This window comes from Tupaia chinensis, unplaced genomic scaffold, assembly GCF_000334495.1.
Source record: "Tupaia chinensis unplaced genomic scaffold, TupChi_1.0 Scaffold144899_1, whole genome shotgun sequence".
Classification (NCBI taxonomy): domain Eukaryota; kingdom Metazoa; phylum Chordata; class Mammalia; order Scandentia; family Tupaiidae; genus Tupaia; species Tupaia belangeri.
In genome coordinates, this window is record NW_006204759.1 from 699,849 (window position 1) to 716,915 (window position 17,067).

General features: G+C 42.0%; 1 protein-coding gene and 2 pseudogenes across 2 annotated transcripts in view; 1 reads left to right on the forward strand and 2 right to left on the reverse strand.

The window, feature by feature from the left end:
- Window positions 1-17,067, forward strand: part of VPS53 (VPS53 subunit of GARP complex) — a 173,833-nt gene that overhangs the window by 53,852 nt on the left and 102,914 nt on the right. For both annotated transcript variants that reach the window (XM_014583842.2, XM_006167524.3), the window contains exons 6-7: window positions 2,637-2,752; window positions 8,936-9,055. In XM_014583842.2, coding sequence (XP_014439328.1) covers window positions 2,637-2,752; window positions 8,936-9,055 — 236 coding nt within the window. The remainder of the gene's footprint in view (window positions 1-2,636; window positions 2,753-8,935; window positions 9,056-17,067) is intronic.
- On the reverse strand, window positions 3,437-3,998 carry LOC102481969 (28S ribosomal protein S17, mitochondrial pseudogene; annotated as a pseudogene).
- On the reverse strand, window positions 4,618-5,565 carry LOC102482384 (28S ribosomal protein S17, mitochondrial pseudogene; annotated as a pseudogene).

Genomic DNA, 17,067 nt, shown 5'->3' on the forward strand with positions numbered 1-17,067 from the left:
GTAGTATTATATCATCATTTTATTTTTTTAAGGTTTTTGCAGGACCAGCAGTTGGCATAATGACTGTGTCGCCGGACTCCCATGTAGTTGACCACGGTTCGAGTCCCAGACTCGGTGGCTTAAACTCACACCAGGCATGTGTGCGTGCATGCCCAAGATCCCAAGAGGAGAATGGAGGAGCAGGGATTGCAGCATGGCTATCTCCCTGGGGGTGATTTCTCGCTTTCTGTCTTTCTGGCGAGTGCACGCGCCCTGTAGCAAAAGCCTCTCCAAAAAAAAATAAAGAAGTTTTTGCCACAGAGTGACAGTGGCTGTTAGTCACACTAACTGGAGAGACGGTGAGAAGGAAAATGAGAAATCACCCCCCACCCTGGAGAGATGGCCACACAACAGTCTTTTCTCCTCCATTCTCCTGTCAGGATTTTGGGCAAGTACACAATACATCCAGTAGGATTTTTTCAAGCCACAAGGTCCAGGAGTTGAATTGCAGTCAGCTATGTGGGGGTTTAGCACCTTAACCACTATGCTTCCTGCTGGCCCCTTCCTTTTTTTAAAAATAGAATTATTTATTTAATTAATTTATTATTACTGTTTTTTAATTTTTTTTCTACAGGTGCACACACTCATCATAGAGAGAGAGAGAGAAAGAGAAGAAAGTAAAAAAGAAAGCTGACAGGTCTGGGACTCGACCCACAGTCAGCCATGTATGAGTCCAGTGGCCTTAACTGCCATGCCACCTGCTGCCCTCCCCCCCCCTTTTTAAGCAGTGGAAATAGAAGTAGTTTGATGACCTAAAGATATAGACAGAGGCAGGTTTAACACAGTACTGTCCATGGAAAAGGCTTTTTACTGCCAAGATCCCTGTTTACCTTGTAGGTTCATGGGTGTGGAATTGAGCCATTAAGGTTTTTATTTATTTTTTTACTTTTATTTTTTAATTTCATGAACGTATGTAAGAGAGCAAACACACTTGAGAGGATCTTGATGCCGCGATCCATCCATAGCTCCAAACCAGCCTAGATTTTGGGCACACATATGCCTGGTATACTCAGGGAAATCTGGACTCAAACCAGTAACCTTCCCTTGTGGGTCTGCCTCTCAGAGCATTGCATTTTACTGCTGCTCCACTGTCTGCCCCGTGCCTTCCCCCCCAACCCCCCACTTCATCATCTCTATGAGTTCACTCAGGGTATCAAACACTGAAGGATAGGTCACATGATCTACACTCACTCCTGAGTTCTTCACTTTAATGGAAACTCTACCTAGCCAGTGACTAGAATATTTGTCCCAGGTATCCAGGGCACTCCCTTCCTTCCAGGTGTCATAGAACCAGGGAAACCAAAGTTACTGTTTCTTGGGTAGTTTCTTGGTCAGTATAGACTTGGTTTAGTGGAAAATTTCATCTAGATGTTAGTGAAGTTGCAGAATTTGTCCAACTTCTTTGTTGAATACAGTTTCTAGTAACTGAAATATTCTCGCATTCCCAGAATCAGTTTCTCTTGGACCTGCTGGGTCCACAGTTTCAGATTTTTACTCCCCAGATTGCCGTCCCACTCCCTGGCGACTGCTGCTGTCCTCTTAGGGTGTTGCATGTGAAGCCTATGTTACAGGGGTTACATTTCAGTCTTGAGATTCAAGAGAAAGCCTTTTCTTTCTGGAGACCTAGGCAATAAACCCAGTTTCAGTAAAGATCATCTGGATAGTTAGCTGACTAATAGCGATTTTGTATTGAACCCAGTACCTCCAGTGTCAGAAGGATACAGGAATCTTCAGAAAGTTGATGGAAAATGGAATTAAAGTACAAGTGTATTTTGATGCAAAAGAAAAAAAATTAAATCCATGCTATAGTTTTTTTTTCCATAATAAGCATTTTCTGTGAATTTTTGAAACCCTCTCCCATAACTTTCTTTTTTATTTTTAAATTATGTATTTATATGTTATTATTATTATTTTTTAATTTGACCAAAGAGATAGAGAGAAAGAGAGCAAGAGAAGGGGAAAGTGAGAAAGCAAGTTGCTAGATTCAGGACTCAAACCATGGTTGGCCATGTGGGAGTCCAGCACCTTAGTGACCATGCCACCTGCTGGCCCCCCCATAACTCTCTGATCTTATTTAAGAGGTGTGCTGTGTTGGGCTCTGGTACCACACATGCACAATATTAAATTACTATTTAGGTCATTCCACTTGGGGTGAAAAGTAAAGTTCATTTTATTCTCCCTACGAAGGGTTTTGTAATTAGGAGTAAAATCTGAAGAAATGCCAAATTAAATTTAAACAGGCCGGAGCCAGCAAGTAGCATGGTGGTTAAGGTGCTGGGCTCCCATATGGCTGACCATGGTTCTAGTCCTGGACCTTGTGGGTTGCTTTCTCACTTTTCTCTCTCTCTCTGGTAAGTGCATGTGCTCTATAGCAAATTAAAAGAACAGTATTAATAACAAATAAAATTAAATGATTCCTTAAACATTTTAAATGAGTTGATTGGAAATTATTATTTTTTTATGTTGTGAGAATGTCCACGTTTTCTCTGAAGGCTCACCGGAAGTGTTTCTCCTTGCTTCATTTGCCTTGTGCTTGCAGAGGCTTTCACATCTTCCCTAAGCTTCTGACTTTCTCGCTTGTGTTTTTCCATATTCAGGTTAAAGAAATCACCCGCGACATTAAGCAGTTAGATCATGCCAAACGCCACCTGACCACCTCGATCACAACGCTCAACCACCTGCACATGCTGGCCGGCGGGGTTGACTCTCTGGAGTAAGCAATGCAAACTTTCTCTTTTGTGTCCACAGAGAATGTAATACCTAGGGAAAATGGCATGGTAGGTTTATTCGCTTTTCAGCCAGGAAAGTCTTGGGTTCCTGCACTTGTTGCAAACTGGCTTTCAGCATCCAGTCACCTTTTTTTTTTTTTTTTTTAAGTTATCCCAGTTTATTAATGAACTACAGCAAAACTCAGACACTCTCCAACTCAAATGCATGTGTGAAAAGTTCTACAATTTATGTGTGTCAGATCTTAGATCTTTGATCTAGCCTAGGATATTTAAAAAAGGTAACATAAAACTTTAAATTTTATTTCCATCATGTCAACATTCTTATTAATATGGCTTAATCTTAAAAAATCTGATTACAAGCATGTTAATTATTTCCCTTTGGAACTGATGAAATCAGAGAAAAGTTAAATTTATTTAAAATATAGAATAAAAATATTGTTTAATGGGATTATCTGTTTATATCAAAAGATATTCTCCCAAAATAAGGGATCTAATTCAAGATTCCCTTGAATGAAAATGTAACAAACCCAATCTATCTTCTAAAACACTATGCTTACAAAATAATGTGGCAGATTGCTAGGTACACTGAGTGAACACAAAAACATCTTTACTGAAAAGAACATTTGAAACATGACCATAACGCTTTATGAAAAGTTATAACAGGTTCTTCATTTAATTTTAGCTATTGAATAATATACCATAAGAGTAACTGGGTAGTTTATGATAAAACTGAGAAAATGTTCTTTTCCCATAAAGTGAACATGTGGATCTTTCCCGTTGGTTCCTTCCAATCCTCCTTCACGTGTTGAAGAGATACTGAGTTCTAGAGTTCTGGTTAGGTGGGTGATTTCCGAGCTGACTGGACCCTCCAGGTAGGGAGTTCCCGCCCAGGTTTTCCTGTCACTGGATCTGTGACTTTCCCAACGTTGAACACGATCTCAGGCAGTTCATGTTTCACGTGCTTTGTTCGTGGAACAGGTAAAGCTTTGAGAAGCACGATATCCCTGACTATACACTGCTGAAGGGCATTGTGGGCAAAGTAGGTTTTTCTCTTACTAAAATACTTCAATAAATAGGGATTCAGAACAAGCCTGGTCACTCTCACTTTAGCAGTGTTTTGCATGGCTGTCCCAATCACCTTCCCGACAGTCCACTTGGCATGGACAGATGAATGAGTTACTGACATTAGGACTCTGGTCACCTGCAGTTCTGCTGTACAGTCGCACAAATACCCAGTCACCATTTTTGCTTTGTATCTTCTGAACTTTAAAACTTAAACACCAGAAGCTTTGAAGTGAGGTACAAGTGAGTCTGAAGGGGACCCAGAAGCATATGAGAATGACCCGAAGAATAGGAGTCACTTACATTGGGTAGATCTCTGCCTTTAAGGCAAGTGAAGTGATGCAACCCAGCCATTCCCTACAGCCTCTACTGTGGCAGATTGTCCTGTTTGGTGGGGCCTGAGTTGCACTGTCATTGAAGAGACCATCTGGAAACAGATCTTCGATTTATTGTTCAACCCACTTTTATTTTAACCCACTTTTTCAAAGACAGTATCTTCCTGTTTGACTTAGAGAGGGGATAATACATGAGAACATTAGAAACATTATTAAAAAAGAAGAACTGGTTAACAAAGAAGCTACCAAAGCCTCCTTTGTTAGCAAGATTCTGATAGGCCGGGTCACCCATGTGGTCTCACTCGGGCTGAGAACTCCCCCTGCACCAGCCTCAGTGTAATTCCGTGTGTATATAGAGAAAACATCTTCACAGAAGCTTAGACATATGTCTGAAGTCTTGGGGTGAAGGAATGAAGTGACGGAAAACAAGGGGCAGACTCCTTCCTGATCTCTCATAGGCATTCCATGAGCTTCAGGAGAGTCCTGGGTCCTTCTGTGAGTAGGGGTCAGTGAGAAAAGCAGGCCAGCGGGAGACTGAAAAAGCAGCCTCCTTTGTTCTCTTCCCCAGGTATTCAGTGTTTCCTACCAAACTGTCAGAAAAAGGCAGTGGCAGTGAATCACCTTGGCTTGAACTTGCTCCTGTCTTTTTAAATGCCTCTTAAGGGAAGTCATAAATTATAAATTTAATTTAAGAGCCCAGCCCTAATGAAAAATTTAGATTTAATAGTTTGTACTTCCTTGCTGTGTGTAACTGTTGATTTTATCAGCATCCTTTTATGTAAGCTTCATTAACTCTAGCAGTAAAGAAAGGAGACATCTCTGACAGAGTTGATTAGTCATTGTCTTAAAACCTACAGATCTCAGTTAACATGTAAATGTATATAAATCCCCTTTGTTGTATCCTAGAAAGTTCTTTTCCCATAAAGTGAACATGTGGATCTTTCCCGTTGGTTCCTTCCAATCCTCCTTCACGTGTTGAAGAGATACTGAGTTCTAGAGTTCTGGTTAGGTGGGTGATTTCCGAGCTGACTGGACCCTCCAGGTAGGGAGTTCCCGCCCAGGTTTTCCTGTCACTGGATCTGTGACTTTCCCAACGTTGAACACGATCTCAGGCAGTTCATGTTTCACGTGCTTTGTTCGTGGAACAGGTAAAGCTTTGAGAAGCACGATATCCCTGACTATACACTGCTGAAGGGCATTGTGGGCAAAGTAGGTTTTTCTCTTACTAAAATACTTCAATAAATAGGGATTCAGAACAAGCCTGGTCACTCTCACTTTAGCAGTGTTTTGCATGGCTGTCCCAATCACCTTCCCGACAGTCCACTTGGCATGGACAGATGAATGAGTTACTGACATTAGGACTCTGGTCACCTGCAGTTCTGCTGTACAGTCGCACAAATACCCAGTCACCATTTTTGCTTTGTATCTTCTGAACTTTAAAACTTAAACACCAGAAGCTTTGAAGTGAGGTACAAGTGAGTCTGAAGGGGACCCAGAAGCATATGAGAATGACCCGAAGAATAGGAGTCACTTACATTGGGTAGATCTCTGCCTTTAAGGCAAGTGAAGTGATGCAACCCAGCCATTCCCTACAGCCTCTACTGTGGCAGATTGTCCTGTTTGGTGGGGCCTGAGTTGCACTGTCATTGAAGAGACCATCTGGAAACAGATCTTCGATTTATTGTTCAACCCACTTTTATTTTAACCCACTTTTTCAAAGACAGTATCTTCCTGTTTGACTTAGAGAGGGGATAATACATGAGAACATTAGAAACATTATTAAAAAAGAAGAACTGGTTAACAAAGAAGCTACCAAAGCCTCCTTTGTTAGCAAGATTCTGATAGGCCGGGTCACCCATGTGGTCTCACTCGGGCTGAGAACTCCCCCTGCACCAGCCTCAGTGTAATTCCGTGTGTATATAGAGAAAACATCTTCACAGAAGCTTAGACATATGTCTGAAGTCTTGGGGTGAAGGAATGAAGTGACGGAAAACAAGGGGCAGACTCCTTCCTGATCTCTCATAGGCATTCCATGAGCTTCAGGAGAGTCCTGGGTCCTTCTGTGAGTAGGGGTCAGTGAGAAAAGCAGGCCAGCGGGAGACTGAAAAAGCAGCCTCCTTTGTTCTCTTCCCCAGGTATTCAGTGTTTCCTACCAAACTGTCAGAAAAAGGCAGTGGCAGTGAATCACCTTGGCTTGAACTTGCTCCTGTCTTTTTAAATGCCTCTTAAGGGAAGTCATAAATTATAAATTTAATTTAAGAGCCCAGCCCTAATGAAAAATTTAGATTTAATAGTTTGTACTTCCTTGCTGTGTGTAACTGTTGATTTTATCAGCATCCTTTTATGTAAGCTTCATTAACTCTAGCAGTAAAGAAAGGAGACATCTCTGACAGAGTTGATTAGTCATTGTCTTAAAACCTACAGATCTCAGTTAACATGTAAATGTATATAAATCCCCTTTGTTGTATCCTAGAAAGATGTGTTTGGTTTGCCTATATTCTGTAATTCTCAAGTAATGACCTCTGAACCCCAGTTTTCTGTCAAAAGCATGCTAATCGATAGTATCCAAATACTATCATAATCTTCCCAGATTACCTTCTCCCAACTCAATGAGAATCCATCATTCACACATTCCATTGTACCTCCTATAGCAAATAACTTATATGAGAGACTATATAAAGTTTGTGGAAAATGGAATAAAAAATATGAGGGTTTTTTTGGTCCAAAAAAAATTTTTTTAAGGTTTTTGCCAGGGACCAGCAATTGGCATAATGGCTGTGTCGCTGGACTCCCATGTAGTCGACCGCAGTTCGAGTCCCAGACCCGGTGGCTTAAACTCACGCTGGGCACATGTACATGTGTGCCCAAGATCCTGAGATGAGAATGAAGGAGAAGGGATTGCGGCGTGACCATCCCCCTGGGGGGATGATTTCTCACTTTCTGTCTCTCTCTTTTTCTGGTGAGCACACATGCCCTGTAGCAAAAACCTCTCAAAAAAAAAAAAAAAAAAAAAAAAAAATCAAAAAAAAAAAAAAAAAAAAGAAAGAAAAAGAAAAAACAAAGGTTTTTGCCATAGGGCATGTGCACTTACTGGAGAGAGACAGAGAGGAAAAGTGAGAAATCATCCTTCAGGGGAGATGGCCATGCTGCAATCACTTCTCCATTTTCCTCTTGGGATCTTGGGCATGTATGCACACATGCCAGTGTGATTTTCAAGCCACAGGTCTGGGAGTTGAACCTCAGTAGGCCATGTGGGAATCTAGCACCTTAACCACTATGCCACCTGCTGGTCCCAGTACAAAAACAATTTTTTTGAGAGAGATTTTTACCATAGGATGCATCCACACACAAGAGAGACAGAGATAAAGTGAGAAATCTTTCCCCAGGAAGATGGCTATAATTCCTTTTCTTACATTCTCCTCTTGGGAGTTTGGGCACGCACCCATACATGTCTGGTGTAAGTTTTAAGCCTCCAGGACTCGAACCTGAGATTGGCCGTGTGGGAGTCCAGCATCTTAACAACTATGCCATCTGCCCCCCGCCCCCAATTATTTAAAGTAACAATTTAATTTAACTTTATTTATTTATTTAAATTTGACCAGAGAGATACAGAGCGAGAGAAGAGAGAGGGAGAGAGGGAAAGTGAGAAAGCAAGCCGCCAGGTCCAGGAATCAAACTACGGTCACCCATGTGGTGGTTCAACACTCTTAAGCACCACGTCACCTGCCAGCCCTGGCCCCTCAATTTTTTTAAATCTACACATAATTAAACTTTTTGGGGGCTAGCAGGTGGTATGATGGCTAAGGTGCTGGACTCTCACATGACCAACCATTGTTCATGTCCCAGACCTGGTGACTTACTTTCTCCACCCTCCCTCTCTCTCTCTCTGGTCAAATTAAAAAAAACAATGATAATAAAGTTAAATAAATAATTTTTTGAGATGTTTTTACTATAGGGCGCGTGTGCTTGCCAGAAAGAGGGAGACAGAGAGATAGAAAGTGAGAAATCACCCCCCTCAGGGGGATGGTCATGCCGTAGTCCCTTCTCTATTCTCCTCTCAGAATCTTGGGCATGCATACACACACACCTGGCGTGAATTTAAGCCACTGGGTCTGGGACTCAAACCACGGTTGACTACATGGGAGTCTAGCAATATAGCCATTACACCATCTGCTGGTCCCATAAATAAATAATCATTATTTTTCAAAAAAGCTTTTTCATGCTGTCTGTTTTCCATTAACTCTTTTTTTTTTTTTTCATTTAGGTTTTTGCTATAGGGTGTGTGTGCTCGCTGGAGAGACAGAAGGACAGAAAGCAAGAAATCACCCGCCGGAGGCCATGCTGCAGTCCCTTCTCCTCCATTCTCCTCTTAGATTTTGAGCATGCACACACATGCACCTTGTGTGAGTTTCAAGCCTCCGGGTCCGGGATTCAAACTATGGTCAGTTATGTGGGAATTCAGCATCTTAACTACTATACTACCTGTTGGCCCCTCCGTTAACTTTTTGAAGACCCCCCCCCCCCCCCTTCATTTTAGTCATCCTAGTTGGTATTAGTTAGATGTGTACTTTACTCTCTCTCTACTAAGTGATGTTACCTCAAGAATGTGGACCAGGTCTCTTTTTTTCCTCCCCCAGTGCATTATACTGCACGTAGTTAGGCTGAGTAAATTGAGTCGATGTCCGTTTTAGAGGTAAAGAAGATTGTTCCAACCCTGTGTCTTGGATTCTTAGGTTTTAATAGAGTTTTCAACTTCTTATTTCCTTACAGAGCCATGACCAGGCGAAGACAGTATGGAGAAGTTGCTAATCTTCTTCAGGGTGTAATGAATGTTCTGGAGCATTTCCACAAGTATATGGGCATTCCCCAGATCCGTCAGCTTTCTGAAAGGTAAAAGATCATTGAAGAAAATGATCACCCCTTAAGAAAACATAGCTCTAGGAAGTGCTTAAGTACTTAGCTGAGCATGCTCAGCACAGAATCTTACCGTAGGAAGAACCTCAGCCATTACCCGATTTAACTCTACCTGACTCAGGCATCCCTCCTATTTACCACGTCTTCTGAAGCTACCTGTGATAGATCGTTGCAGTTGTGCAAGTGGACAACTCTCTGTAGTTCACATTGGTGAGAGAAACTGTTCTAGTTATATATTTCCTTGTAACAAACTATCACAAAACCCAGTAGCTTAAAACAACAATGGTTTTGGTCATGTCCTCTGGCCTGGCTCAGTGGGAACAGCTCTTTCCACTGCATGCAGCATCAGCTGAGGCAGCTGATGAGGGGACTGGAGGACCCCTTGGTTCACTCTTGTGGCTGGCAAGGTGGTGCTTTTGCTGTCACCTGGGAGCTCAGCCAGGCCGTGGGCTGGGATCCTTGCTTGTCCTCCAAGAGCTGCTTGGCTTCCTCATGGTAAGGTGGCTGGGTTCCAAGAATGAGCATCCCAAGAGAACCAGGCCTGGAAAATCACATAGCATCTCTAGTCACAGGCTGCTGAGACTGAAGAGGAAGGAGCATAGTTTTCCTCCATCCGTCTAACAGAAATGTCAAAGTCACTTTGATAAAAAGAACATGTGGGAGGGCCGGCAGGTGGCATGGTGGTTAAAGGCGCTGGACTCCCACATGTCCGACCATGGTTTGAGTCTCAGACCTGGCGGCTTGCTTTCCCACCTTCTGTCCCTCTCTGGTCAAATTTTTAAAAAATGAAAAGAAAATAATAAATTTTAAAAAATAGAACATGTGGGATAGACTACACTGCCCGCAGTAGTCAGGCCTAATTAAGAAGGCAGAGTTGAAAATGATGGCTGCTGCTAAGCACAAACCCTTGCATTTCTTCCTTGCTGCAAGGAAGGTTAGGATTGGTCAATCATGATTGTCTCTGCCTTCTCAGTATTCTCCCTCTTGCTCTTTCTAATAGGAATGGCATTGAATTTAGCACCCCTCATCCTCTTTTACGGTCCTCATCTTCCTTTTAAGTATTTACCTTTTTTTCCATTGGATCTGAATCTGAAAATAAAACTCAACAATGGTAGGAAAAAAAGAATCAGGTTAAAGAGAAAATTATCATTTTGTTGTATCTGAAGTTCTAGCAGCACACTATTACCTCATTCTTTTTCATTGATGCATAGAATTCCATGGTCTAACATGCCACAGTTTATTTAACCATTTATGCATCACGATTATTTCTAATTTTAAAAATACAGCCCTTTGGGGACCAGCAGGTGGAATGGTGGTTAAGGACTCTCGACTTCCATATGGCTGACCACAGTTTGAGTCCTGGACCTGGTGGCTTGCTTTCTCCCTTCCTGTCTCTCTCACTCTGTCCCTCTCTGGTCAAATTAAAATTCAAAACAAAGCAAAACAAAACAAAAACACTTGGAGGACCAGCAGCTGGCATAATGGTTATGTTGGACTCCCACATGGCCAACGGCAGTTCAAGTTTCAGACCCAGCAGCTTCAAACTCAAACCAAGCATGTGTGCATGTGTACCCAAAATCCCAAGAAGAGGATGGAGGAAAAGGGATTTTGGCATAGCCATTTCCCCTTGGGGGTGATTTCTCACTTTCTGTCTGTCTGTGTCTCTCCAGGAATGCACACACCTTACAACAAAAATCTCTTTTAAAAAAACCCTTATATATATGTATGTGTATGTATATGACCTTTTACACATCTGTAAGAATTTCTCTAGGGTAGATTCTGTGTCATAGGTTTATATGTACTTGAAATTTTAATAACTACTGCCCATTTGTCCTCCAAAAAAAAGTTTATTTATTTATAGACCCATCTGTACAGTGTATCAGCACTCATTTCCCTATACCCTCCACAACACTTGAATAGTCAGTTTTCATTTTTATCAATTTGATAGATGGAAAATGGTATGTGTTTTTTTTTAAAATTTATTTAATTTTATTTATTATTAGTATTTTAAAATCTGCTGTAGGGCACATGCACTCTCTCTGATGAGCGTAAGAGAGAGAAAGCGAGAAAGCAAGCTGCCACATTTGGTACTTGAGCCGTGGTTGGCCATGTAGGAGTCTGGTACCTTAATCACCGTACAATCTACTGGCCACAGTGATAGCTAGTTTTAAAAATGTCCATTTCCTAGTAACTAATGAGATTAGGGTTCTTTATTTGATGCTCGGCCGTCTGCATCTCCTCTGTGAATTGCCTGGTTATGTCTTTTGTCTGTTTATCTGTTGAGTTACTTCTCTCTTTCTTATCGATGGATAGCAGCTCTCTATACATTCTGGACATTAATCTTTCGTCATATCTGGGTGTGTTGTAGAGTGCCACTGAATGAACGACCACCAAAGCCAGATTAAGTTTAAAGGGAGTCTTTATTAGCTGGCCAGCGACTAGAATCTGAGGCTCGGGGGGGAGGGGGGCACCGAGAGTCAGAACTGTAGCCCCCACTGAAGTTGGAGTAGTCTTTTTATAGGGGGTCAGTTACCAGGGGTTTCTATGCAAGCAGTTACAGAAGCTGAATCAAGCAGGTTAATTATTTCTGAGGGGAGTGGGGTTTCCATGCAAGCAGTTACATTGCTAAACAAAAGGGTTTCAGGCTAGTTAGCAAAGACAGTAGCAGGTACAGGGTATTGACCCAGATATGGCTTTCTGTATGGCTAGCACAAGCTATTTTCTCATGGGAAGAGCAAGCAGGTTTACAGAAGCAGACAGCCATGTTAGGGTAAGGGAACAAAATGGACGAACAGTTGTTCATGTACATGATCTAATCTGCGGCCTTACACAGGTAGACCCTGCCTGTCAAAACATCTGGATGTACTATCTGATTTAGAGGCTATTTCTGACTATCCTTTCCACTTCTTCTGTGGTAATTAGTCTATTCATATTTCCTACTTTCTTTTTTTCCCCTTTAATTTAAAAAAATTATGGTAAAATGCATATTTAACATGAAATTTGCCATTTTAACTTTTTAAAGTGTCCAAATCAGTGGCATTAAGTATATTCACATTATCGTGCAGCTATCACTGTGTCCATTTCTAGAAATTTCTCATTTTCCCAAACAGACTGTATCACCGTTAAATAATAACTTCTCATTTCCTCCTCTTCCCAGTTTCTGGTAACCCCTGTTCTACTTTCTGTGTCCATGAATGTGCCTGCCTTTGGTCTGTTATGTAAGGGGAATCAAACAATATTTGTCCTTTTGTGTCTGGCTGATTTCATGTAATGTGTTTTCAAGATTCCTCTTGTTCAAGTATATATCAGGATTCCATTCCTTTTTAAGGCTGAATATTCCTGTATGTGTGTGCGTGTATGTGTGTGTTCACAAAACACATTTTGTTTATTCAGGCATCTGTTGATGGGCATTTCAGTTGTTTGTACTTTTTAGCCATTGAATGGTAGAATAGACAAATCTATTGTTTGGCATTCACAGTTGTCTATTAAATACCTGAAGTCAATCTAATTCTTCTTCCTTTATAAAATAGCCTATTTTGTTCCTTTTTCTTTTGTTCTGGAAGTATTTGAGATTTGGGGGCTTGGAGGAGTCAAGAATTTTACTAGGACAAAGGTTGTGTGTCTGTGTGTTGCTTTGTTATTAAAGACTTATGAGTTTCTTATATTCTAAAAGGAAATTGTCATCTTTTTTTTTCCTTTGAGTAGTATCTATGATTTTGTTTATTCTCTCTCTGTGGGATTCTTATTAAAAGAACATTGGAACTTTAGATCTGCTGCTGTGGTTCTTAATTTTCTTTTCCATCGCTTTGTCCTTTTGGGCTTCTGAGAGTTTCCTACACCTGTTTTACTTTATTCTTCACTTAAGCCCATTCTGCTGTTTGTCTAGCTATTGAATTTTTTTCTTTTGAGAAGTTTTTGCTATAGGGTGTGTGCATTTGCCAGAAAGATAGAGACAGAGAGATAGAAAGCGAGAAATCATCCCCCCAGAAGGGATGGCCATGCGCAATCCCTTCTCTTCCATTCCCTCTTGGGATCTTGGGCACGCACACACACGTGCCTGGTGTGAGTTTAAGCCATCGGGTCCTGGACTCAAACCACAATCGACTACATGGGAGTCCAGCAACATAGCCATTACACCAACTGCTGGTCTTGCTGTTGAATTTTTATTAATTTAACTTTACTATTGGCCTTGCAGCACAGCAGTTAAGCACTGTGCAGAGTGGCCAGATCCCACATGGCTGACTGCACTTTGAAACCCCACCCTGGTGACTTGAAAGACATAGCTGGCATGTGTGCACAGGCCCAAAACTGATGGAATGGAGAAATAGAAGAGAGAGATTGTGGCATGACCATGCCCCACTGGTGGGGGGGTACCCTCTCTCTCTGTCTCTCTCTTGCACATATGTGAGTGCATGTACCTCTAGCAACTAACTAAATATATCAATGAGATGGGACTGGACCTGCAGGAACCACCAGGTGGGTTTGCCAGTGGCTCGTCCTCTGAGTTTGGAGGCTCCCCAGTCTTTCTGGATGTTGTCCACTCCTCTGAATGCTGCTGAGGTTCTCAGACCCAAGGGCCCACACCCACTCCCTGACCTGAGTCAACAGGGAGGTACAGACGTGGATTACTTCGTGACTCTCACTGCAGGAGCCCAACGTGTCCCACTAGCAGTTGCCCAGGTTTGTACTTTCCTCTTTCCGGTATCCACTTCCCTCCTGTCTTTCATTTGTGGGAAGCATTTTTAGGCAATGATTTCTATCTTCAATCCTGTCCTACCAGATTGTCCTCAGAGTTTCTAGTCTACCACTTCTTTTCCTGCTTGGTTCTAGATTTTTACACAAATCTTTTCATTATTTCTAAAGGTCTCGGGCAGGAATGGGAGGTGGCAACACGAGCTCAGCGTGCCACCTTACAGTGGAAATGCCAAAGGACTATTAAGGAATGTCGGAATAGGATTTGGCAGAAGGTTAGGGAAGTCGCCACCCTTTCCCTCATCCTTCCTAACCCCTTCACACTTAGAGCTGGCCGATTGCCATGTCAGACTGGAATGGGAAGCAGCCAAGAAAGCAGACACACAGGACTTGAGTTGCAAGGAAGAAGGAGCCTTGACTAGAGAAGGCAGACTTGCTGTCAGTGGATGGGGTATGGGGAGGTTGCTGTCATACTCTCATGGCAACCCATTTTTCACATTTATTTTTTCTGTCTTTCATTGAACTCATAGGTGTTTACTATAAATATTCTCTATTCCAGGCCCTGTGCTGGGGTAGTGAAGGCAGAGATGAGTAACACTTGTTATCTTTTGTCCTTATCTATCTGTCTACCTACCGATACCTGTCTACAGTCTTTGCCTTCAGTGAGTTACCATTTTTTTTAAAGAATTATTTTACTTAACTTTATTTATTATTATTATCATTATTATTTTTCAGTTTGATCAGAGAGAGACAGAGAGAGAGAGGAAGTGAGAAAGCAAGCCACCAGGTCCAAGACTTGAACCGTGGTCGCCCATGTGGGAGTCCAGCGCCCTTAACCACCACGCCACTTGCCGGTCCCAGTGAGTTACCATTTTTGAACTAATTGAAAAGTTCAATATAGCACAGATGCAACAAAACTGGTTTTGTACAAGGTATAGCAAGATCTTGGAAGAGAAAATTTCCAGTGTACAGTACAGTATTAACTATAGTCCTCATGCTATATGAAAATCTATACATTTATTCATCCTGTATAGCTGCAGCTTTGTACCCATTGGCCTGTATCTCCCCCCACAATAACTACCATTTTGTTCTCTGTTTCTATGTATTGATTTTTTTTTTAATAGAGATTTTTGCTGTAGGGTACGTGCACACTCCAGTGACAGAGAGAGAATAAGTGAGAAATCACTTCCCAGAGGGAATGGCCACACCATAATCCCTCTCGTCCATTCTTCTCTTGGGATTTTGGGCACATATTCGCACATGCTTGACATGAGTTTCAAGCCACCAGGTCTGGGACTTGAACCTCAATCCATCATGTGGGAGTCCAGCACCTTAACCACTATGCCACCTGCTGGCCACTGTATTGACTTTGTTTTTTTTTTTTCAGATTCCACGCACAAGAGCGGTCATGTAGTTTTTTTTTTTTTTTTTTTTTTTTGAAAACGGCGGTTGTGTTTTTTTTTTTTTTTTTTTTTTTTTTTTTTTGAGAGGTTTTTGCTATAGGGTGCGTGCGCTTGCCAGAAAGACAGAGACAGAAACAGAAGGCGAGAAATCACCCCCTCCAGGGGGGATGGCCACACCGCAATCCTTTCTCCTCCATTCTCCTCTCCAAATCTTGGGCACGCGTGTGCACGCGCCTGGCGTGAGTTTAAGCCACCGGGTCTGGGACTCGAACTGTGGTCAACTACGTGGGAGTCCAGCAATTTAGAAATTATGCTAACTGCTGGTCCCTCAGTGTCTGGTGTTTTTCACTTAACATAATATCCTCCAGGTTCATCCATTGCAGAATCTTCTCCATTGTATACACACCACAGTTCCTTTATCCCATTCATCCCTCAGTAGACAGGTTGTTTCCCAGTCTTGGCAATTATGAATGTGAGCGTGCAGATATCTCCATGAGGTTCTGATTTCATTTCTGTTGGGTGTAGCCCAGAGAGAGATTGCATAGTAGTTTTATTTTTAACTTTTTAAGCAAGCTCTATATTGTTGTTTATAATGACTTCACCAGTTTACATTCCTACCAGCAATGTAAATGTGTTCTCTTTTTGCCATACCCTCACCAACATTTGTTGTCTTTGTCCTTATCTATGTCTTCCATGAGTGAGAGACACAAAGTAAGAGAGAGAGAGACGGTAGTAACCCCAACAGGATCCCAACAGTGCAATGCAACCCAGCCCTCCGTCAGCCCAGGATGATGGTTATCATGGGTACCTACACACTCTACATACTCAGAGAGATCCTGGAGGTGAACCCAGAACATCCTGTGTGGATCAGTCTCAGAGCGTCATGTCATGTTTTACCACTATCCCGCCATCTAGTCCCTCTTGTACTTTTTTTTTTTATTTTAAAATTATTTTAACTTTGTTTATTTATTTATATTTGACCAGAGAGGGATAGAGTGAGAGAGAAAGAGAGAGACAGAGGGAAAGTAAGTAAGCAAGCCACCAGATCTGGATCTTGAACCATGGTCAGCCATGTGGGAGTCTAGTGCCCTTAACCACCACGCCACCTACCTGCTCCCCTCTTCTCCTTTGACAACATCCATCCTAATGGATGTAAGATGTTATCTCATTATGGTTGGCTTGTTTTTAAGATTTTTGCCATAGGGCATGTGTGCTTGCTAGAGAGATAGGAAGAGAAAGAGAGAGAGAAAGTTGAGAAATCACCCTCTGGGGAGATAGCCATGCCACAATCCCTTTTCTTCCATTCTCCTGAAAGGATTTTGGGCACAAACGCACACGTGCCCAGTGTGAATTTCAAGCCGCCAGCTCAGGGACTTAAACCATGGTCAGTCAGCCTTGTGGGAGTTCAGCACCTTAACCACCTCTCCACCTGCTGTCCCCCTCACTATGGTTTTTTTTTTATTATTATTATAATTTTTTTTTTCCCATCACAACACACAAATGAATTTTCCATCCAAAATACACTGTGCATTGGCTCAATCAAGCATGTCAACATATATGTTCTCAGCAAATAATTTCCCAATTCTTGTGTCCTGCATACCTTGCCTTTTGTTTTACCATCCTAGATTCCCCATCCCCCTCCCTCACTTATGACCCATTCTCCTCCCACATTGTCCCTGGCATCCATGATTGCCCTCCATGCCTCCCCCCTCCCCAAATGATCTGTCAGTGAACTTAATTAGTCTAAATATATCCAATAGTTATCGCAGCTGACACATACCTATACATGAACTCAAGTCTGACTTTAGGCCTAAACCCCAGTGAGTAAAAAGAGCATACTATAAAGTAGAACCCAGCTGGGCCCATACCGCTCCCTGCAGCCATCAAATATCC